At 40.7% G+C, this 24,505-nt stretch overlaps 1 protein-coding gene across 1 annotated transcript; it reads right to left on the reverse strand.

The window, feature by feature from the left end:
* Nucleotides 1-2,612: 2,612 nt before the first annotated feature.
* Nucleotides 2,613-23,872, reverse strand: LOC145554069 (protein NLRC3-like). Its single transcript, XM_081613348.1, has 11 exons — nucleotides 23,539-23,872; nucleotides 22,598-22,697; nucleotides 21,892-22,023; nucleotides 21,625-21,738; nucleotides 14,690-14,768; nucleotides 14,307-14,529; nucleotides 12,375-14,163; nucleotides 11,748-11,921; nucleotides 10,221-10,394; nucleotides 3,725-3,771; nucleotides 2,613-3,577 (listed from the first exon to the last, which is right to left on the reverse strand). The coding sequence occupies exons 3-11, from the start codon at nucleotides 21,978-21,980 to the stop codon at nucleotides 3,144-3,146; spliced, it is 3,123 nt and encodes a 1,040-aa protein (XP_081469474.1). The 5' UTR covers nucleotides 21,981-22,023; nucleotides 22,598-22,697; nucleotides 23,539-23,872; the 3' UTR covers nucleotides 2,613-3,143.
* Nucleotides 23,873-24,505: the final 633 nt, after the last annotated feature.

The following is a 24,505-nucleotide window of genomic DNA, read 5'->3' on the forward strand; positions in this document are numbered from 1 at the left end:
CAGTTTTTCTTAGACAAGAGATCCCTTAAAGGTTTGTCTCGCTCTGCTAACCGTGGAATAAACTTCCCCAGCTGGTTAACCATTCCAAGGAAGCTTCTTAACTCACTCACATCTCTTGGTTCTTTCATCTTTCTCACAGCTTTTGTTTTATTGGGATCCGGGCTAACTCCATTGCAGAGATAACGTGGCCCAAAAATGTTACGGGTGTTTTGAAAGATCACATTTATCGATGTTCAGTGTAATACCAGCATCTTGAATCTTTTCAAGAACGATATGCAGACGAGCATCATGCTCCTTTTGTGTTCTCCCCACACTAACACATCATCCATATGGCATACTACCCCATCTAGCCCCTCTGTGACCTCTGTTACCATTCTGTTTGGAAATGCTCAGGGCAGACGCTATACCAAAGGGTAGCCGCTTGAAATAATAACGACCAAAAGGAGTAATGAAGGTTGTATATTTGCTGTTCCTCAGTTAAAGGTATTGCCAAAAGCCCATATTAGCATCTAATTTACTGAAGATTTTAGCTCCTCCCAGTTTACCGAGTGTTTCATCAACAGACGGAAGAATATACTTCTCTCTACACACAGACTCATTCAGCTTTGTGAGATCGACGCATATGCGTACAGCACCTGTCTTTTTGGGAACAACCACCATTCCTGAACACCATTCAGTGGCTCCTCAATTCTGCTGAACACACCCATACTTTCCATGCGGGACAGTTCTTGCTTGACTTTGTCCATCAAAGGAAGTGGAATCCTTCTGGGTTTTTAATGAGAATGGTTGAGCTCCTGGTTTCAGTTTGATGGCATAAGGCTGTCTCACTTCTCCCAGACCACTACAGAGCTTTGGATAGCTAGCTTTCATTGTTTCAGCAGTTATCTCATTTAATCTAGCTACAAGCTCCAGTTTCTGAATGGCTGGCCTGCCCAAAAGTGCAGTCTGCAGATGTTTTATAATATATACACTTTCATGTATCACCTTGTCCCCTTTTCTCATTAACATCTCAACAACCCCCACAATGTCCAGTGCATTTCCCCCAGGTCCTAGCAGCTGTCTAGTGACTTCTTCAGAATGGGGGAACTTGTATCTCTGTAGATGTCTTTAAACCTGGCATATGGCAGAACTGTGACATCGGCACCCATATCAATCTTAAATGAAATAATTTGGTTATTTACTTCAACATCCACCCTCCAAGGTTCATCTCCGTTTGTAATGCTGCCTAAAAACAAAAAATCGTCTCTTTCCACAGCATGTACAGTCTTGAGCGTTCTACACACCCTCTTATAGTGTCCCTTTTTTCCATATAGATTACCTTTTTCCCATTAGCTGGACTGTCACGTTTGGGATGGGATGGAGAACCACCGCACTTATAACACTGCGGAACCTCTCTTTTTGCACTTATGGCAGTGTGCATCTTGGGTCGATATTTAGTCTTACGAGGCTTAACACCCTTTCATACACTCTGTCGACAGATTTGCCATTTCCGTTTCTGATCTAGCATCAGTCCGCAGGCAGGACTGCTGCCGTTTCACCTCTTCACTTTGTCTTGCTGAAGTAATGGCCTTTTCTAATGTCAAATCTGGATCGAGTTGCATACGTTCCGATAACCTTTTATCTTGAAGTCCCACCACCAGTCTATCGCGAATCAGTTCATCATGTAGCGCTCCATACGCACAATGTTCTGCTAGCGCATACCGTGAAGTAACAAAGGCATCCACGGTTTCATGCTCTTCTTGTTTGCGCATGTTAAACCGGGCTCGCTCATAAATAACATTTATCTTGACAACGAAGAAAGCTTGAAAACCCTCACGAACTCCTTGATACGTGTTCCTGTCAGCGTCAGATAACGCTAATCCCGCAGAACATCGTCAGCTTCGTCTCTCATGCAATAAATGAGCGTGTTAACTTGATTCTCCTCAGAACTAGAGTTCAGGTTACTTGCCAGACGAAACCGTTCGAATCGCCGTATCCACTTGGACCACTCCTGCGGCTTTGTGAAGTCGAAAGACTCTGGCGGCTGGATACTGAACGTTGCAGATGGACCCGCAGAACCAACTCTCTGTACGTCGTCCTCAGCCATGTCTCCGGTAGCCGAATAAAGTTACAGCCTCACGACGATTTACAGCGCCACTCCTGACACCATGTCGTGTTAACAAAAGAGTGCGTTCAGTCCCACTGTATCATCGTGATTAGTTTATTTCACATCACACCGACTCAGCATGGACATTCCCCAGCAATCAGCGTCACCTGTCTACTTAAGCCTGACGCGCCCCGTGATGTCATCACAGGTGCCATTTGTAGTTTTTAACCATACATACCATTAACACCACACATTCTGCTCTGATCTTCCAGTTCCTGGATTTTTTTCTCCAGAGAGAAAAATGTTCTGCAGGTTCTGAGTTTCAGGTAGAAGTTCTGAATGAAACAGAAAATATTAAGATTTTATCACTTTATGCTTCAAAGCATTGACCTCTGACCTTCATGGGATGGGAATGTTTTACTTTAACTAGGACTTTCTGAAAGGCAGAGTTGATGAAAAAATATTTTTAAAGCAAATATTTAAATTTGAACAGGAAAAGAACAGAATGAGCAGCAAATGAACCAAATGCAGAAGAAGAAAAATGTTTTATTTCTCTAAAACACATGAAGAAAAACTGCAGCAAATAAACAAAAGGAAGATTTAATATTCAAATCTGACGAGTTTAGAAAAATAGGAGCCACAGAAACAGAAAATGTTCAGTGATTGAGAAAAACTGATCAACATTTTAATGAAATCTGATGAATGAGAGGAAAAAATAAGAGAAACAACATCTTGATATTCAGTGTGAAGCTTTGACTGGAAACAAACAGGAAAACATGAGGATCCTGGAATAATCCTGGAATAATCCTGGAATGATCCAGCTTCCATCTTTAAAGGACTGGAAGAAGAAAATGTTTCCAAGGACTCAATCAGAAAAGTTTCACCAAGAAATAGATTGTAGAGATGAACTATCTGTTCAACAGTGAGAGAGTTTCTCTGACAGGAGGAAAATCTTTAGACTCAAATCAGCAAAGAAACACTGAGGAATCATAAGACAAGAACCTAAATCCAGGAATCAGAGGTTCAGTGAATGTGGTGTTGAAGGTGTGGAGGTGGATCAGTGAGTCAGAGGAGACTCTGTAGAAGGACAGAATGCCAGCAGGACAGTCCACATACACTGATACTCTGTGAGAGACAGAGGAGGAGGGAGAGGAGTTTCTATGTTATTGTGCCTGACAGAGTAACCTTTAATATCAGAGCATCTCAGACTCCAGGAATGATCATTGAATCCAAACATACAGTCTTCACTGTTTCCTTTCCTCCTGATTCTTCTGTAACTCACTGATATATAAACTATTCCTCTCCATTCAACCTCCCAGTAACAGCGACCAGTCAGACCAGTTCTACACAGCAGCTGAAGCAAGTTATCAAATCTGTCTGGATGATCAGGATATGACTGAAGCTCCTCCCCACATGTCACCTTCCTGTTGTCTTCAGACAGTTTGAAGTTTCTGTACACTGTGTTTGGGTCGATGGTGAGTTGACAGGAATCTGATGGAGAGAACAAACACAATCCAGCTGCAGTTATTGATCATTTATTGATCTTTGATGATGATCCTGAATGAGTGAAGTGACAGTTTGAAGATGGTTGAATGTGAGCTGCTTTGTTGTCATGAATCAGATGAAAAACACACTTACACTTCCTCAGACCTGGTGTCAAGAATCGGCCTCCAGCAGGCTCCACCCTGAAAGGAGGAGGGGGGTCAGACCATCAGTCTCTTTCAGCAGCAAACATGGACATTACATGTCTCTCAGACACACATTGTCCTCCACTGAGACAGGAACAGTCCAACATCTGGACTGCAAACTGCAGTGGATGTAGGAAGGACATGTAACCCAGATAAATGTTTTCAGTTTTATTTATTTTTATTTAAAGATTTATTCAAAAATAAAATGCTCTTTTCCTTAATTTATTCAGCACAAAATAAACCAAGCGAGAACAACACTCTGTTCTCGCAGGGTTTTAAAGTCACATGACCAGCTGCACGTCAGCGTCCTAAATTGACAGCTGCTGCTTATATGGCTGAACAGCAGCCTAGGTAGGAGACGCTGTCAGACGCTGGTGTCCAGGAAGGCTTCTGGTTTGTTTTTAAAGCCTTTATCAAATGTCTATTGTGCCATTATTCACTAGTATGCCTTTAAACCTGCAGACGTACGATTGTCGATCCAAACGTTCAAGCGGTTTGTCAAGTGGGAACTTGGGAGTAGTGATGGGTAGATGAGGCGTCATGTATCGTTTCGACACAGCAAAACTGTGTTGATACTGTGTCACTGAATACTGACACCTGCTGGACATTAAAAATTCCTACAGGCAACGTAGTGATTTGATGACCTAGTCTAGACATCAATACGTAGATCCCTCATGGAGCGCTGAGTCGTACGTAAAAGCGTCCGCCATCTTCTATGTGGCAGCAGGGCGATCGGAGCTCCTTAAGTCCTGTGCTGTGTGGATTTATTTTAACCGTTTTACGAAACAAACTGGATTCATTGGCCTTACCTTTCACAGGTAAGGATGAAAGATCAGAATTATTTGACTTTGCAGCCAGAAATTCGCTTCTAAACAACCAAAAATATTTCCTATGTAGCTAAATTGGCCCTAAATAACCGCTGATTGTTAGCGTAGCAGCTAACGTTTTCATACTATTTCTAATGAGAGCTGATGAAAAACCGCTGTTAGAGAAGTTAATTAAAAACCAGAGGATTTAGTGAGAAAAGATCAGTCAGGACTGGTCTTCAGTCTGTTTCCAGCTCAGCTTCACCATGTCGGTATTTAGCTATAAAGATGCTACGAGTCAGAGCCCAACATGCTGAAAATGTCTTTTTCTGAGTGTGAAGGAAACATAGGAAACATATATCGTATGTATTTTCTATTACACTTTTGGATAATTTCTCTTTTATTCTTGGCTTTAGCCTGTGAACCAGGACGTCTCAGAAGCCATTGAGTTCTCCCAGTGTGACCAGCAGACTGAAGCCTGTGGCCAGTGTTCCCAGTATAATAAATAAATGTTTTATTCTTTCACTTTGTGTATTTTAAATATCTCAATCTGAAGTGTTGGTGTATTAATGCAGCTTATGTAATGAAATAAAAATAATTTATTCTGTTAGAATTAGTTTAACTCTTTGCTGTCAATAGCAGAGTTGACATGCATAGGCCTGTCATGATAAATCAATTAATCGCACGATAAATTAAACCTATCGACCTCATTTTAATTATCGGCTTTATCATCTCTTCTTGCCATTTTTTCTTTCTGTTGATGACACTGAATGAAAAAGGCTCAGCTCCGGTGCTCTCCACTGACCCTCCCTTCCTCATTTCTTTTGTGTAATGTCCAGCGCACACTGCATGAGTTGTCGGCCCATTTTCAAAACCTGAGACCACACTTTAGCCGACAGAAATCCTAGGCATAACGGTTCGATCGGTGTCCAGCCACGTGGGCGCAAAATAAGGGCTACAATTTTAAAATCGGGCATTAATCAATGCTTTACTAGAATCTACCTGTGACGCGTGTGGCTGAGAGTCAGCGTAAAGTCCTGACTGAATGAAAATCATAACCTATTTATGTCACGTTAACAAGAACAGCTGAAAAGTTACCGGGTTTATCGGTAGCAATTTGGCTCCAACTCCTCCCCTTGTCATTTCTATATTCTCTGCACGAAATGTTGAATAAACATTAATGTTTCCACATATCATCTCCGATGTCCGCTGGACTTCGGGTTGCGCCGTGTCAGCTGTTTGGGATTCCCCTCCGTAATTTCCCCTCAGAAAGCGCGGAGGAGAATCCGCGCTTTCTGATTGGCTACCTGTCACATTCAGCTTTAAAGCTCCCAGTCTAGGAAAACCCCTGATTTGGATCGGAGCGGCCACGACGATCTACCGTAACCCACCACACACTGCAGGATGATCGGTTACGAAATCACCAGCGACAATCTTAGATCGGCCAACAATCTAAGATTGTCGTAAGGGGAAAATGGAGGCAAAAAAATGGTGTAGTGTGAACTACTGGATTAGGTAGTCGTATGTGCCCGTCTTCTCCATTTAAATCTAGTGATTACTGAAGGCAATATAGTATACAGACTTCATAATCTGCACTCTTTTGGTTGAATGCAGTATTTATTTCCACTTTGGCTTTATGTTGTCTAGTTTTTATTAAAGTATGTTTTTATTTTTGGTTTTGTTTATTTGGTTTATCAGTTCCAGTGTTATGTGTTCTTTGAAAATAAAGTATCTATGGCAGGAAATTGCATGCATTATTAGTCATTTCCATTAAATCAGTGTCAAAAGGTCTTGAAAAAATGTTATCATTTATCGCAATAATTTTTTAGACAATCGCTCAGCAAATTTGTTATCGTGACAGGCCTATGACATACTGTAATATTTATTCTCTGGAAAAGAGAAATATGTATTTTAATGTTTGACAATGAAATGACAATGATTTATAAATCAAAAGTAATTTCTCAATGTATAAAAAATAAATACAATTAAAATACAATCATTTGTTTCTTGTCTTGAAACGTTAAATGTACATTAAATTATGGAATTATGTAAATATGTCCTTTAACAAAACACTGTACAAGTGTCTGTTCATCAATGTCAATATAAAAATTATCAGAATAATTTATATCAAACAAAAACATTGTGCTCTTTATTCAGAAATGCCCCAAAACAATTAAATCACATCAAAAGTCAGAAACTCTGTCTTTAGTCATTTCTTTGATTGCCAAATATATATTTGTGTGTGAGAAAATGTGTCAATGACAGGGACTAACTTAAAATACTTTGAAGAACGGCACTTTCTGAAGTTCGGTCCTTTTACTTGTATTAGCTTACTGGCACATATTCCACATTCAATATGGCGGACGCTGTTACGTATCGCAGCTACGGGCCGACCCTTTCCATCAGGCGTCTACATGTTCATGTCTGTGGTCCATACAATAAGATTTAAGTCTTTGTATTTTATTGAATAATGTATTATGTCATATCTTCAGTTAAATTTAACATTTGATATCCTTAGATACAGTCAATAAATGTGAACCATAAAGTAAAAATGTAAGTGAATATGTTTGAAATGAGAATGCTTGTGGACTTTTTTTTTTTTTTAAAGTTTTTACAACATTTTGAAATTTAGCCTGTTACGCTTTTTTGACAAAACTCCTGCTGTAGAAAATAAAATAAGTTAACACTACATTTACAACGAACCCTTGTTTTCCTTAGGGGTTGCGTTCTGAAAATAACCCGTGAAATCTGTGAAGTAGTTATTTTTTACAGTTATTACACAGCATAAGTAAATACATTGAAACCAAAGAACAAAACCTGTTTTCAGATCAGCGGATGTGCGTCTGCATCAATCGGGCCTTAATGTGATCCGGAGTCATTAAAGCGTTTCCTCCAAGCTGCTTTGCGAGATTCACAGCTGTATCTACGGCAGAGCGACTGATCTCGTCAAACGAGCCTCCGGTCGGGTTTTGCTGCCTCTGGCCACAGTTTTTTTCCAGCAGGCGTTCAAAGTTTCAGTTTCCATCTCCTGAATGGCCAATCTGTATTAAATACCGTAACTTTATTGGCACTCAGGTAGAGAAGAAGCGCAGAGACTGTTTTTACCAATCATATGATCAATCAGGACGCAGAACGTCTGTGGGGGAAAGAAACTGCACAAAAAAACTGCAAAGCAGCGACACCGTGAAAGGTGAACCGCGTTATAGCGAGGTTCACTGTATATGAAATAATTTATAAAAAGCCACTGAGTAATTTGTAGAATGGCTGCATATCTGAGTTTATCTAGGTGTATCTGGGACTTCATTCTCATGCCTCAACATAATGGCAACATTGAAAAGGTGGATTTATTTAAATAAGACAGTTTAGTTAAACATATGCGACACTTAACCTGCAGAACATAATATGAAAGTAAACTAAGAGTCAATTTCAGCTGAATTTGGGTTCAGATAGATTAAGTAGAAACTGAGAAGAACCGGATGAAAGAACAAAAATGAAAACAAATGTATTTTCCAATATAAGATCAAAATAGTTCCACACTGCGGAAACCTTTCCTTTGAAGCTGCTCCATAGTTGATGCTGTACCGTAAAAGATCAAGAATTCGTTTGGCAAATGCATTTGACAGATTGACAGATTCGCTTCCTTATAAAAACAGTTTGGCGCGTTAATGTCATTTTGAAACAGTTCCTGTATCGGTCACATGACTTGATGAAACCAGTACCGACACGGGTTTTGGTCTGTGGGCTTGATGCATGCGCCAACGCATTGGTGTTGCCGGACCCATCATTACTGGTGAGTGTTTTGTTTGTTCGGGAGCTAGCATGCTAGCACTAGCCTTCCACCTATTGTTTGAGCTCGGTCAGTATGAACACTGATCTGAGTGTGTTTCATCACTTGGATGAAACATTTAAACTGAAATTCTTTGAATTATAAAACACTATCATTGTGTAAAGAGGAATAAATGGGTATTTGCATGAGTTTAACTAATTTAATGTAAACGCATTTTACTGCAGTCATTGGAAAGACATGTACATGTGGGACTGATCATTCAGGCCTGTTTTATACAGGCCAGGCTCTGTTCCAGATTCCCATTCCAGGATTCTGCTTCAAGATCAAAGTTCAGTCCTAGATCGTCTGTTACCATAGCGTCCAGATTGGCGAGCTAACCCAAACAGCGGATCACAGAAACATCACATCCTATCAACTTCTTCCAAATTGGTAGGGTAGGAGACATTCAGCCCAACAATCTTCACTCTGGACTGGACCATTCTGAAGCGAACTGGATTATTTTTTTGTTTTTTATTATTTCATTCATCACCAGCAAGAAACTGGTTGAACTGATTGGACAAAGGAAAACATTCTGGACTTCATGAAGTGTTTTGAAAAACCTGTATGTATATATTGTAAATATTAATACATTTCACTAGTTTTGCACCATTTGGTTGTCTGTGTGTTTTTACAAATTGCCACTTTCTCCAGCAGTCGAACCTAATCTAAGAATTATTCTAATTTGATTTAACGTTGATAATTTACTGAATCGTTCTAATATTCCTAGATGTAATATATATTACAGACAGTTGGTGCTACTGCAGCACAACTCATTTCTCCAAACACAGGAAAAACTCCAACAGAGAGGAGAAAGGAAATCCCTCAGTAACAACCTGAAGAAACTCACTGAAGCCTAAAAGGACATCAGGAAACTAAGGAAACATTTCTGGATGCTCAACCTGATTTAATAATCAGCATTAAAATCCAATCAATCTAAACTCTGATCAACACCTGGATACCTGCTCCATCCACACTCCCACACACAGATGAAGGAATGAAACACTAAACAGCCCTGCTGCTGAAAACCTGCTGTGGCCTCACTGTAATATCCAGAAATACAAACATTAAAAGGAGAAGCTGCATCACATTCAACAAAGAGTTTAACAAGAACCAAAGATTTGATCTCTGAGCTCAGACTCACGAACCAGGGAGAGGCTTCCATCATCACACACCTCTGACAAACACCTCCAACCTTTCAGCACTTCCTCTACCAACCAGCACCACCAGGTGGCGCTGCACACATTTACAATGAGACCAAAAAGAAGAAGCAGCTTCCTGAATCCTCTGTCATTTGATCATTTTCCAGATGTCGCCCCCTGGTGGAGAACAAACTACATTTATTTTATATTTTTATTAAATCCCGGAAGTTTTGAGTTTTGCTAAAAATCTTTATTTCTCTCTCAGAACTTTTAAACATCCATCTGACCAACATGGAGTTACTTTTCTTCTCATCTTTGCTCCTTGGGGCTGATTGGTCTGGAGATCCATCAAATATTGTTTTAAAGTATTTTCTGTCATTAGTAGATCATCATGGAAATCTAATTGAACTTCATTTGTATTAATTTAGTCAGAGTCCCTATTAAACTCTATTAAATCCATCCCACTCTTTAATTTTCCTTGTGAGCCGTTCTTAGTCAGGAGAATATTCCAGAAAACTGGGTAATGATCTCTGCCTCCAGATGAGGCGTCTAAATATTTAATTATCAAACTAAATATTTATCTTCAAACTAAATGTTTCCCATCAGACTGACTAAAGACGTTTCTCCTCTTCCTCTATCAGACCTTCTCTGCTCCTGCAGCAGGTTCCTCCATACCTGAGAGCTTCCAGTCTCCAGTCTGGATCCTTCAGTCCAGCCGACAGCAGCTTCACTCCCGAGTCTCCTGGATGATTGTAGCTCAGGTCCAACTCTTTCAGATGGGAGGGGTTAAAGGTCAGAGCTGAGGTCAGAGAAGCACAGCCTTCCTCTGAGACCAAACAGCCTGATAAGCTGCAGACACACAATTCATCACATGATGAGAACATTGAGGTAGAGCCCAAGGTCTGAACCTAACTCATTTATAGGAGAGGAAAAAAGTCAATAAATTAACTGTCAATAAGAATAGTAATAACACCCTCATGTAGTTCTGTGTGTAATAAAAACAACATTTGTCACATGTAGAACGGATCAGAATAGAAACATCCTTCATTGATCCACAGCAGGGAGTTCAGGTTTACCAGCAACAAGTTTAAATGGAAGAATCAGATATTCAAGAAAAGGTAAAAATAAATAATAGGAGACTGTAGAGTAATGACACATTTACAACAGAGGAATAATAATGCTGTACATTTAATAAAAACAGCATCATCAGTTTCAAAGAAATGTGCAGCTGAGTAGGGCAATTTATAATCATCTATAAGATGTGTATATTTGTATGTTGAAACAGCAATAGACTATTTAAAAGAAATGTAAAAAGACACCAGGTAACAGCCAGAATGTATATAATTAATGAGTTTGTTGGGAGCTAGGGGTGCACTGATTTATTGGTGCCGATTTCCTTAATTTTAGGAGATCAGTAATCGGCCAATTTTTACATGTGAAGCTGATCTTATCCACCGATGTTATCAACCTCGGCAAAAGTCTAAAAATCAACCACTGTGCTTTTCTTTTCTCCCGTGAGAAAAGTTTGACCAACAAACCGGCCGACCAGCTCATGTCTGCACATTTACAGTTAACAATAGTCGCCCCATTGTTGCCAATTCAGTAACTTTCTTGATATATTGAGCAACATTTCAGACAAAAACATGGTATTGGCTAAAATCGGATTCAGTAAGTTAGGCTTTTTAAAAGATCGGCAATCCGTGATCGGCCAGAAAACTGCAATCGGTGCAGCCCTATTGGGAGCAGTTCTGGTTAGAAAGTCTAACAACTGCTGGGAGGAAGGATCTGCAATAATGCTCATTTGTGCACCGAGGATGCAGCAATCTGTCAAGTATCCAGAGTTACACTATCAATGAAGTCTGACCACTGCCTTTCTAAACACCTCTGTTCTTGGTTCTGTCAGCATGGAGGGAATGAAAACCAGCAACGTTTATGTGTAGAAACTTGTTAGTGACAGGATGCCACTTGTTGCTCATCCTATCACAGTTCCACGCTGGAATCCACTGAGTTCCTGAGAGCAAAACATTATTTCACAAATGTTTGTAAAAACAGTCTCCATGCCTGGATGCTACTTTCATAAACCTGTGGCCATGGAAGTTACTGGAACACCTGATTCCGATCATTTGGATGGGGGTCAAATACTTTTATCAATCTCTGCTAGCAGCTAGTGGATAGAAATCACCAGGATTAGTCACATTTTACCTGAGAGTTTCCAGGTTGCAGTTTGGACTCTTCAGTCCAGCAGAGAGAAGCTTCACTCCTGAATCCTGCAGGTTGTTGTTACTCAGGTCCAGTTCTCTGAGACTGGAGGACTGGGAGCTGAGAACTGAGGACAGAGCTTCACAGCTTCTCTCTGAGAGGTTACAGACACTCAGTCTGAGGAGACAGGGAGGAAAATCTGTTATTAAACAATTCATCAAAATTTATGTTCTTTCAAATCAACAATGTTTTTATTGGACAGTGAAGGAACCATCTTATTTTACACAACCTCTATATTTGTGGTGAACTGGTTCATTCTATAGTTGGGCCTCCAGCCTTAACTGACAGAACTACAGGTAACAAGGAGATTGGAAAGAGAATTATAAAATTCCACAATTAACTATATTAATCCAATTTCAATTTTAACAAAGTGGAGGAGTTTTGCTTCTTGAATATGTAACATTATATTCAGCTGCTGAAGGAAGTCTGTTTCTTTTTTACGTATCCCCCCCAGTGGGACACTTTGAAGAGACAAAGCACCAATATATAAACTGAAACATGAATATTTACCTCATAATTAGCAGATTTCTACCTATCAAAAATACCTGCAGTAACAATGTGTGTCCTTACAGAGCTTTGTTGGAGGCTTTAACCACTGGCAGCAGCCTCAGAAGAACCTCCTCTGAAGCAGAGTATTTCTTCAGGTCAAACACATCCAGATCTTTTCCTGATGACACTAAGATGAAACCCAGAGCTGACCACTGAGCAGGAGACAGTTTATCTGTGGAGAGACTTCCTGAACTCAGAGACTGTTGGATCTCCTCCACTAGAGAACGATCATTCAGTTCATTCAGACAGTGGAACAGATTGATGCTTTTCTCTGCAGACACATTCTCACTGATCTTCTCCTTGATGTACTGAACTGTTTCCTGATTGGTCTGTGAGCTACTTCCTGTCTGTGTCAGCAGACCTTGTAGGAGTCTCTGATTGGTCTGCAGTGAAAGTCCCAGGAGGAAACGGAGGAACAAGTCCAGGTGTCCATTTGGACTCTGTAAGGCCTGGTCAACAGCTCTCTGATTCAGAGACTTTGGTTTAGGTTTATTAAACAAAGAAGATTTCTTAGATGTTTGTGTTTCTTCCATCAGGATGACTCCAGAGTTGATGAAGGTCAGATGAACATGAAGAGCAGCCAGAAACTCCTGAACACTCAGATGGATGAAGCAGAACACCTTGTCCTGGTACAGCCCTCTCTCCTCTCTAAAGATCTCTGTGAACACTCCTGAGTACACTGAGGCTGCTGTGATATCGATGCCAAACTGTGTCAGGTCTGATTCATAGAAGATCAGGTTTCCTTTCTGCAGCTGATCAAATGCCAGTTTTCCCAGAGACTCGATCATCTTCCTGCTCTCTGGACTCCAGTGTGGATCTGTTTCAGCTCCTCCATCATACTTGACCTTCTTCACTTTGGTCTGAACCACCAGGAAGTGGATGTACATCTCAGTCAGGGTACTGGGCAGCTCTCCTCCCTCTCTGGTCTCCAACACATCCTCCAGAACTGTAGCAGTGATCCAGCAGAAGACTGGGATGTGGCACATGATGTGGAGGCTTTGTGATGTCTTCATGTGGGAGATGATCCTGCTGGCCTGCTGCTCATCTCTGAATCTCTTTCTGAAGTACTCCTCCTTCTGGGGGTCATTGAACCCTCTGACCTCTGTCACCATGCCAACACACTGAGGAGGGATCTGATTGGCTGCTGCAGGTCGTGTGGTTATCCAGAGGAGAGCAGAGGGAAGCAGTTTCCCCCTGATGAGGTTTGTCAGCAGAACATCTACTGAGCTGGACTCTGCAGCATCACTCAGGATCTCCTTGTTGTGGAAGTCCAGTGGAAGTCGACTCTCATCCAGGCCATCAAAGATGAACAGAACCCGGAAGTGTTCAAAGCTGCAGATTTCTTTGGTTTCAGTAAAGAAGTGATGAATAAGTTTCACCAAGCTGAACTTTTTGTCTCTCAGCACATTCAGCTCTCTGAAGGTGAATGGAAATATGAAGTGGATGTTCTGGTGGGCTTTGTCTTCAGCCCAGTCCAGAGTGAACTTCTGTGTTAAGACTGTTTTCCCAATGCCAGCCACCCCCTTTGTCATCACTGTTCTGATTGGTTGATCTCTTCCAGGTGGGACTTTAAAAATGTCTTCTTGTCTGATTGTTGTTTCTGGTCTGTGTGGTTTCCTGGATGCTGTTTCAATCTGTCTGACCTCATGTTCATCATTGACCTCTCCAGTCCCTCCCTCTGTGATGTAGAGCTCTGTGTAGATCTGGTTCAGAAGGGTTGGACTTCCTGCTTTAGCAATCCCCTCAAACACAGACTGGAACTTCTTCTTCAGACCAGATTTCAGTGGTTTACAAACTGCAGCAAGATGTTCTAAATTAACAGAAAAGTAAAATCAAGAATGAAACAGAGAATACCTTCTGAAGATTATTTAAATAAATGTGATTCCATTTCTTCAGACATCAGTAAATGTGTCATTTATCCATCAGGTCAAATCTTTGTAGAAATCCTCTTACTGCTCTGCAGACGGTCAGCCAGCTCCTCCTGCTTCATCCTCCTCAGGAAGTTCAGTGTGATCTTCATCACTGCCTCTCTGCTCCTCCTCTGCTCTTCATCATCTCTCAACACCTCATCATCCTCTCTCTGACTCTCTAAGCATTCTGGGTAATCTGGTCTCAGAACGTTCTGGATCTTCTTCAGCTCATTCCTCACAAAAGTGACAATGTTTTCCTCCAGCAGCTGGAACAGAATAATAGATGAAGGAAACATCAGACTGAAATCATGGAGCCAAACACCAGATGGATGTTGGACAGACTGACAGTCCTCTGGTCTACAAAGTGCAGCATGGAGACGACTGTGAACAGAACCATGGAAAAGTAGTTGTTGTTCATGTACAGACCATAAATATGGAGTCCAGCTGTGTTTGATGCTGCTGGGCAGATGGACTACTGGGAACCTCTGAGCTCTGCTGGTCCACTCTGTGGAGGAACCAGGAACAATCAGGAAGGCAGGAAATATTCATCCAGCAATATTTACTAATAAAATAACTAAGAGTGTCACATTAAAGCAGAAAACAGAGCATCACATGAACACAATACAAAGAAGTTAGAAAGAGGAAGATGAACTACAAGGATGAAGATCAGTAACACCAGAATCACCAGTAGACATTTTAAAAAGTTGGTGCTGAACTTGGACTTCAAACTGTCCACACTGTCAGCAGATCTGATGCTGGTGGAGACAGAGTCCCAGAGCTTGGGGACAGTGGAAGTGAAGGCTCTGTCCACACAGGTTTTCAGGACAGTGTGGGACATCCATCAGGTTCTGATGACTGGATCTGAGGTGATGTGGACGTGGAGGAGCTCTGAGATATGTGGGTGTGTCCATGTGGGATCCTCTCCTGGATGTTCTAGAGGAATTAAAATGGATCCTGTAGATCCTGGAAGCCAGTGAGCTCACATTATATCTGTCCACACAGAGACAATCAGAAGGTAAAGGTCCATGAAGTGATATCTGGATGTGAGCAGTGAACCAGATGATCCAAGTAGCTGTAAAGATTTAATGTTCCTGCTGATCCCACTAAGAACCAGCAGAACCTCTGATGGTCCACATCAGCTCAGTCTGGTTGAGTTCCAGCAGATCTCACCAACCACATCATGAAGCTTTGCTTCCTGCTGAACTGATCTCACAATGCACACAGGAACCAAGTCCTGATGGACCAGACTGGTTTACCAGGTATTTCCCAGTGGGTGGTGGAAATGTGTCCCACTGTTAGTCTGACATGGAGCCAGGAAACATCTGAAACTTCCTGGAAGGAAAGTGGATATTTGTTCTTGGTTCCTAAAGAAATGTAGTTTCTTATTTCCAGAACTTCAGTCATCAGACTGAGGAGACTGACTAAAATATCCCAACATGATCCCTTGAAATGAAATTGGGAATATATTAGTTTCCAATGCAACAACAAAGCTGTTCAAAAACAATATTCACTGTGTGCGCAATTATTATGCAAGTTTTAGTTTTAAGGATTAATTTTATTATTGAACAACTTCTCTCAGTCAATCCAAAATGTTAACAACCTTTTAAACTTCAATTTCTAAGAAAGTAAAAAAGACATTTTTGGTTTTCTTAGGACAATATCTATGTGGGCAGATTATTGGGAAACTATTAGTGTGCAGAATTTTGATGAAACTGAATTAAAACTGAAAATGTTCTCATCTGACTTGTTTATTGTCAACTAAACCAGTTAATTGTTAATAATCAACTTTTTGTGCAGCAGCAACCAGAGCCTCCAGATTCTGTTCATGGATATGAACTGTTTTCCTTCACAGTAAATCTCTTAATGGGTTTAGATCTGGTGAGGAATGGGGGCCACTTAATTGTTCTTCATCTTTAAGGCTTTTTCTGGCTGCCACATAGTGGAGGACTTTGATGCAGGCCATAGAGCATTGTCCTACAAATGATCATCTTCTTGAAAGATGCAGCTTTTTCCTTTTTCTTCTAAAAACTGGCAGTAGGTTTGGGAGTTGATTTTGAGTCCATTTTCAACCCAAAAGGTCCAACTAGCTAATTTTTAATCTGACCTGCAACAGCAGCAGATGTTGAAACCAGCCTCAGTTTGCCAGCCAGGTGGCAGGACTTGTCTGATATTATGTAAGAGCAAAACTAATTATCACTATTTACATGTTTTGCTTAATACTTAACGTGTTGAATATTTTTCTAGAATTACATGATTCTTCAAAAAATTATTTGCACACTAAAGAAGACTGGAAGCCACTCTCCTTAACATAAATGAAAATGTTTTGTAGAACAGCTTTGTCATGTTGAGCTTAAATGAATTCAGCTTTGATATCAAAGTAAAATGTTTGAGGAAAAATGAAAACCAAACTTGTGTCTGTGCCATCATAGAGTGATGAGCAGCTAGTGGCTGGTTGGATGGTCAGCGCTGAAAGCCAAGTCATCTTTGAGGCATCCAGCCAGGCGTGGAACTATGTGGGGGACTGGAGGGGCGGCTGCCCCCAGCCCGTGTCTGGATGTGCCAGGGAAGGAGGAATGGTTTCAAGTCGCTTTAATGTCAGATTATAAATGAAGATGGCACGCCCTCACCTGTTCAGAGAGGTGTATTTAATGTAAAAGTTACTTTCCCTCAATGGAATATATACTAGTCAGTCCCAGTGACTGTTTCACTCACGGTTTTGCCGAAGTGCTTCTTGGGTAAAATTTAAATGGGAAACGTGGTCAAACACACCCCTATCCATACCCCCCCCCCCAACAGAAGTGCGCGGGTGATAGACGGCAGGTGCCCGGTGATTGGCCCCGCCCCCCGGCCCGACGCTGACTTGTTCCGCTAGTGCGTCCAGCCAACATTTGAGACCAGACCTGCAGCTGTTTGCTACTTTCTACACATTCAACCTAAAACATCAAGATGAAGCAGCAAAGACTTTGGAGTGTATTCAACGGTAAAACTACTCCATGCTTTTATTTTGAAAACACTTTACAATGAGTAAAATACAATAGGAAAATTTTTAGGAGCTACAAATCAAGTTATAGTTAATAGTTGACCAATATGGTGACGTGGTATCTTAATGTGCATCTTAAAGTTAAAAGTGCATCTTTAAGTTTTAAAAAGATCTCCACCTGCTGGTCACATTTGGCGCTGTTGGCAGAATGCACCAGTGAACACAGACTTTTTTTTTTAGTGCTTATGGTCTTAACTTTTTGGGTGTGTTTTTATTTATGGTGTAGTAAGACGAGACAGCAATAGCTATCCAAAGGCAGACCTACCTGTGGGTTCAGGATTTATTTTCTCTGGTGTTAATTTTTTTCTGAGTTTTCTTTTGGTAGTCTTCCCCTGCAGGTGTGGAGGAGGTGGCACAGCGGCCGGTGGATGGAGTGGGTCAGCAGAATGTGACTGCTGGGGGTTTGCCATGCGCTGCTGCTTCCCCGGCTGTGGCTGGTGGTGTCATGCCTGCTGGAGCTGTTGTTGCTGAGTGGTTGGTGGTTGTGCCCAGGGACAGACGATGTCCCATGTTCGGTGGTATGACTGGCATTGGGATCGGTGAGTGGATTGAAGAGGCCCAATCATGTATTCGGGCCTACAATTTGTCAGCAGCAGACCAGGCTTTCTTTCTTTTTGATCATCTAGAGGGGAAAGTCAGGGAGGAAATAAAGTACCGCACCAGAGCAGAGAGGAATGACCCAGCTAAGATCTTGGCTATCTTGAGGGAGTTGTATGGTTGCACCAAGTCATATATAACTCTTCAGCATGCATTCTTTTCTAGGAAGCAGCAAGAGGAGAAAACACTGTTGCAGTTTTCCTTAGCTTTGATGGCCCTTATGGAACCAGTGAAGCAGAATTCTCCTGATGCGTTACTGAATGCTGATATTCTGCTGAGTGATCAGTTTGTAAAACATGTGTTTCACAGTGCACTCCACCGGAAACTGAAATGGTATGTTTGGGGTCATCCCGCTGCCACCTTGCTGGAGGTGCGTGGGGAGGCAATAAGGTGCGAGAGGCAGGAGTTTCCAGGTGGCGCTAGGGAGCGTAGTCATTCTCTCCCATCCACATATGGGCTGCAGTATGGGGGGTATGGCAACTCTCGGCTGACTCCACCTTTTGCTGCCCGCTCTGAGTTTAGTGAGTTAAGGAAACTTCTAAAACAGTAACAGGAACAGATTAATTAATTCATCCAGTGTATTGCTTCTCTGCAGGCTTCTTTACCACAGGGGTGGCCTCCTCGTCTGGGTTCGGTGATCTGCCACAGGTGCCAACAGCCGGGTCACTTTGCCAGAGAGTGTGATGGTGAGCGGGTCCGTGCCAGGGTTAACTCTGTGGCCAGGCCAGCTAATGTTAACCAGGTGGAAAACTAGCACCCACTGAGCTGTTGAGCCACAACTCAGGTGGGGGAATAGCAGGCTCATAACCAGTCACTGTGTCAAAATTGTTGGCATCTTGTCCAGTCATTGATGTTGTTATGGGCGGTGTCTCTGTGACTTGTTTAGTAGACACAGGTTCCATGGTGTCGACCATTACTGAGAGCTGTTTTCAGGAACATTTTGCATCATTGCCTCCAGCCACAGTTTTTTCAGCAGGCATTCAAAGTTTCAGTTTCCATCTCCTGAATGGCCAAGCTGGATTACGTATATTTTAGCCAATCAGGATGCAGAACACAATGCACTGTGAAAAAAACTGCACAAAAAAAATCTGCGAAGCAACGAGACCGCGAAAGGTGAACCGCATTATAGCGAGGGATCACTGTACACCATTGCTGTTCCAGCTTGGGACCAGAAAGCAGCTACTGTTGCCCAGGTTTTGCTGACTGATTGGTTTTTCAGATTCGAGGTTTCAATCCGCATTCACTCAGACCAGGGTCGGAGTTTTGAGAGTGTGTTAATTCAGCAGCTCTGTAACCTGTATGGAGTTAAAAAGTCGCGAACTACCCCTTAACACCCTGCTGGAAACGGGCAGTGTGAGCATTTTAATAGAACTCTTCCTAACCTACTGTGCACTTTACCAGTGTCTAGGAAGCGGGATTGGGCTTCCAGTCTTCCCCAAGTACTTTTTTGCTACAACACTACCCCCCATCAGAGTACTGGTGAGTCTCCATTTTTTTCTTATGTTTGGCCGTGAACCTCAGCTGCCTGTGAATTTCTTGTTGGGTCGTGTTCAGGACCCTGCACCAGGTGAGGTGGAGGACTGGGTGGCTGAGCATAAGACTAGACTTTTCATAATGCACTTGCTGGCAGCTGCAGGGCGTAGAAAAGGGCATCATGATCTGGGTGTACGGGAGGCTCCATTGCAGCAAGGACAGTTGGTTTATCTGCATGACCATAGTGCTAGAGGTCACCATAAAATCCAGGACCTCTTCAACCCAGTTATCCATCAGGTCGTGAGAGTTCCAAAAGAAAGCTGGAGGGCCAGTTTATGCTGTGGCTCTTATGGGTGATTTGCAGAGAACTCAAAATCATGACATGCTGAAGGCTCGGGTTGGGCCAGAGCCCACACCTGTACCCCTGCAGTTAAAACCTACCTTGCCTTTGTTCCATCGTTTGAAGTGTTTTCTTTTACCTTTTGTTTTTGTTATATATTATTGAAATTACTAATTTGTGTGCTTTTGGTTTTCTTTACTAATTTTCTTGTTTTGTTTTGCATGTTTTTTTTGTTTTTTGTTGGAATAATTAAAATTGTCATCTGTTTTCACATGTTTCCTTTTCTTTTCAAGGACTGAGTAGTAGGTCTGAAGCCATGCTTTTAAAATAGAACTGTTTTAAGAGCATTATTAATAAAAATGTTGTGCACTGTTCAGTCTGTGTTCGGGTGCATCTTTAACTTTTAAAAAGATCTCCACCTGCTGGTCATATTAATATATTTAAAAACGGAATAATCCACATTAGGTAAAGAACTTTTTTATATTACATTGACCGTCTTCCTTCAAATTGCCAGTTTTCCAAAAGTGTTTCTTATTTTGTATTGTGTTGTTTAGGCTCTTCATTGAGGTGAACCCAGAAAGGCACAAAGACCATCCATGGAAAGGTGGCGTCCAGAAAAGTGGCCAAGATAATCCAGAAGAAACTGCAGACAGTGATGCTCATGTTTCTACCTGATCAACAACCTGATGCACCTTTAGTGTCATTTCAGGTTAATAGTTGTTCTTTGTTTCTTTGAAATCATTCTGTTTCCAAATCATTTAAAGTCGAATTGACATTTTCTGATGCTTTTCCAGGCTCCATGGTTTCCTCTGCTGCATCTTAAAAAGTAAGAACCACTTTGACTGTTAAATAATAAATGCAGAATCACATGTCATGTTGTCCTAAACTGGGTTTATAATGGAACTATTACTGGTTTTATTTTTTGTCTTTAACAAACCAAGAGGCCTGGATATGTCGTCATTTTCCATAATATTATTGTTGAATCCTTGAGATTGTAAGAAAAATATTAATTAAACTCAATTTAAGACTCTAGAAACTGTCATTTTTCAATTTTCGTAACAATTTGTTTGCAATCATGACCAGTTCTTGACATTGAAGACTTTTGTTTTTGTAACCAAAAGGCCTGGAAAGGAGCTCATATTATTTTTTGTATAAATGTATATGGTTTGTACATAACAGTGCCTTTAAATATCAAATCTTTCCTACAGAATGTTATCTCATCCCTTTTTGAGATGTAACTTAATGATTATGCATTTTAACACTGCACCAATTTTAGCACATTTATTATTTCTGTTCTACTGTAAAAGAGTAAAATAGTAATTAATTGAGTATGATCTTCTATAATAACTTCATGGCTCTGCTGCTAGTGAAGCATTTTGTGCACATGAACGTTTCTGTCCTGGTCATGTTGACCGTACAAGACTTGGTCTGAACCTGCTGCAGTAAAATCTCAGAAATAACAACTAATTATTATGAAGCAGGACTGAGAACCAAAACTGTAGAAAGTAACTCAGATCATTAGTTATGCCAGCAGCCGCTGTGGTAATATTCTAGACGAGGTTTTAGTGCAGCTTGAGGTCTGGCTTTATTCTATATAACTGCAGGTTTAAGAATGAAACCAGATCTGATGAATTTTGTGTGAATTTTTCTGTCAGCTTTCCAAAGAAATCTTTGATTTTATTAAAGTTTGGTTGATTTTAACTTGCTGATCTCTCACATCACAAACCTGGAGGAAGATGTGTCGACGTCTTTAACAAGACATGTTACCATATGCATTGATGTAAGGAAAATAAAATAGCCTGGTATTCAGTCTAATGTTCCCATGACAACAGAACCCAACAGAACTTGGTATCGTCACATGGCCACAATGACAGATAAACAGATCAGTTACAGCAGTTAGAAACAGCTCACCTCTCTGATGGTGGAGATCCAGGAGATTTAAAGTAAATGAAATGACCCTTTGACCTGTCGCTCTTAAAGGACACACAGCTGGGTTCTGGTTCTGGTCTGAGTCTCTGATGGATCCTGACAGAAACATGATAATTAAAACTGAATCTGTTCAGTCTGGATGAAGCAGCAAAGAGGAGCTGCAGCAGCTTCATCACCACGTCTGTTTTGGCCTGATATAGTGAACGCTGTGTGAAAAGGGCTGTGGACAGTTAGAGATGGTGACCTCACCTCTGACCTTTGCTCTGGCTCTCATCTTCCCCACACAGAGTGGTTTTAGAGGGAGGGACTCCCTCCTCTCTGTCCTCACACTGATCCATGCTGGTGAATTCACATCAGCTCACACACACTTTCTAGCTTCACCTGCAGAGGAAACACACATCATTCATCTGCACATCAACTCTGATCATCCTTTACATCATTAGAGCTGCTTCATATCAGTGTCAGGTGAATGCAGTCAGACAGCAGAGAGGCAGAGGAAGCTGCCATCAGCTGCTGCACTCCACTAGATGGAGACATGGAGCAACATTTACATTCACTGATTCAACCTGAACAACGGAACGTAATTTAGTTAATTATTAATCTGTACAGTGGATTATTGCTACTATTATTTAATAATCTGACTGAATAAAGACATTTTAAATAAAATCATTTATTTTGAATAAGCAAGAGGTTTTTGACCTTAATGGTTAAGGAGTTTGATTCCAGAAATAAAATCATGAATCAGTTTGTTTAGAGAAAAAATAAAGAAACATCATCTCTTCATGTTTTTTCTTCCAATGTATCAATAATTTAATAATCCTGTATATTAGCTTTCAAACAGCAGGAAATGAAACTTTGAGCTGAATTTAGAAGTGAACATTTTCTCCAAACAGAGCAAAAATCAAGTTGAATAGTTTCTGTTCACAAAGTTCAATAGGAAACAAATCAAACTTACAGTTTGTTCAAATTATCCAAAGAATTGAAGAAGAACATCTGAACAACAGACTGAGACCCAACAGAACCACAGCAATGGTGCCACATCTGAACAGAACAAACTGAAAATGTTTTGAGGAGAAATGAGCTCAAACTGGTCTGACTGGTCAGAGGAATCTGTTGACGTCTGAAGTCATAAATCCGTCTCATGACTCTCAGTCCAATCACAAACAATCTACTGCCGTTATTCCAGGTTCTGTTCAGATCTAATGGAACCAGAACCTGTTTTAACTTTGAACCAACTGAACTCCTAACTGGTGGGGATTTGTCTCCCTCTGCTGGTGAAACTACAACTTGCCTGATGTCTGATTATTAAACCCAGAAGAAATGTTATCCAAATATGTCAGTGATGGTCAAAGTTATCAGAACCAGAACCGGTTCTACTGTTTCATTTATCAGGACATGAATAAAGATCATTTGTTCCTCAGCAGCTCTTAAAATGAGTTCAATACAACAGCATCACAGATTCCATTGAATCATTATTTATTGACCAGAATCAGAACCAAAATGCTGAAGCAGTGAGTAAAAAACTAAGTCCATCTTTTCTGCTTCCACAGCAGGTCAAAGGTCAGCAGAGAAAAGACATTTTAAGAATAAAGTCATTTCATTTAGAAACAAAGCAGCAGGAAACTTGTGTTTGAAGTTAATGGTTAAGATCAGAGTTTGATTCCTGGAAATAAAATCATGAATCAGTTTGTTTAGAGAAGAAAATAAAGAAACATCATCTCTTCATGTTTTTCTTCCAATTGATCAATAATTTAATAATCCTGTATATTAACTTTCAAACAGCAGGGAGATGAAACTTTGAGCTGAATTTAGAAGTGAACATTTTCTCCAAACAGAGCAAAATCAAGTCAAATAGTTTCTGTTCACAAAGTTCAATAGGAAACAAATCAAACTTACAGTTTGTTCAAACGATCCAAAGAGTTGAAGAAAAACATCAGAACAACAGACTGAGACCCAACAGAACCAGACTGGAGCCTCACCTGAACAAGTGATTTTAAACTGAAAGTATTTTGAGGAGAAATGAGCCCAAACTGGTCTGACTGGTCAGACTGACTGGGAGTCAGAGGAAAGTTTACCTGTTGACATCATTGGAATTTGAACCAACCTCCTGGGTTTCATATCTTCAGATTTTAGTTCAACACAAACATTTTCACTAAACTGATCTCAGAGCAGCTTCTGGATCTGAAATGTTGATTGTTGCTGTTTTGAAGCATCAGGAAGATTCCAGCTCCACAGTTCATGTTACATCAAAACTGCATCAGCAGACCAGGAAATAAAGAGGGTGTACTTACTTTTGATCATGACAGTAGAGAAAATTGATGGTTAAAGAAAATTAACAATATTTTAGGTTATTTAACATGTCATAGAGAAAAGTGCATGTTCATTTTTCAAAGAGATTTTCAGAATATTATTCATGAATGTCAGATTTTTCAACTAGATATTTGACCTTCAACATCAACGCTGGAGAAACGATAGTTTTAAAAAATACTGAAGGAAAGATGTTTACCTACTTTCACACTTGAAACAACTAATGAAACTATTATCATTAATATCATTATTATTGTAATAACCGTGATAGTAATAACAGTGTTATTGTAACTCCAAGATGCTGTTTCATATAATCAACGTCTGAGGTCAGTGAGTTGAATTCATGAATCCATTTATTAACACCAAAATACAGCTGGTCCATTTCTCATCCCACCTTTAGGAGTTAGCAGGACAAAATGGCACCAAGAACAGTTTGTGATCTGCTTTGTTAGCCTGTGGCTAAGCTCCGCCCTAAAGAGGGCGTTCCCTAGTGTGTCCTTCCCTCTTCCTGAGTTAAAACATTAGTATTGTTGTTTCTAAATCAACTTGTTTTCAT

Source organism: Poecilia reticulata, chromosome 12, assembly GCF_904066995.2.
Source record: "Poecilia reticulata chromosome 12, P_reticulata-male-v2, whole genome shotgun sequence".
Lineage (NCBI taxonomy): Eukaryota > Metazoa > Chordata > Actinopteri > Cyprinodontiformes > Poeciliidae > Poecilia > Poecilia reticulata.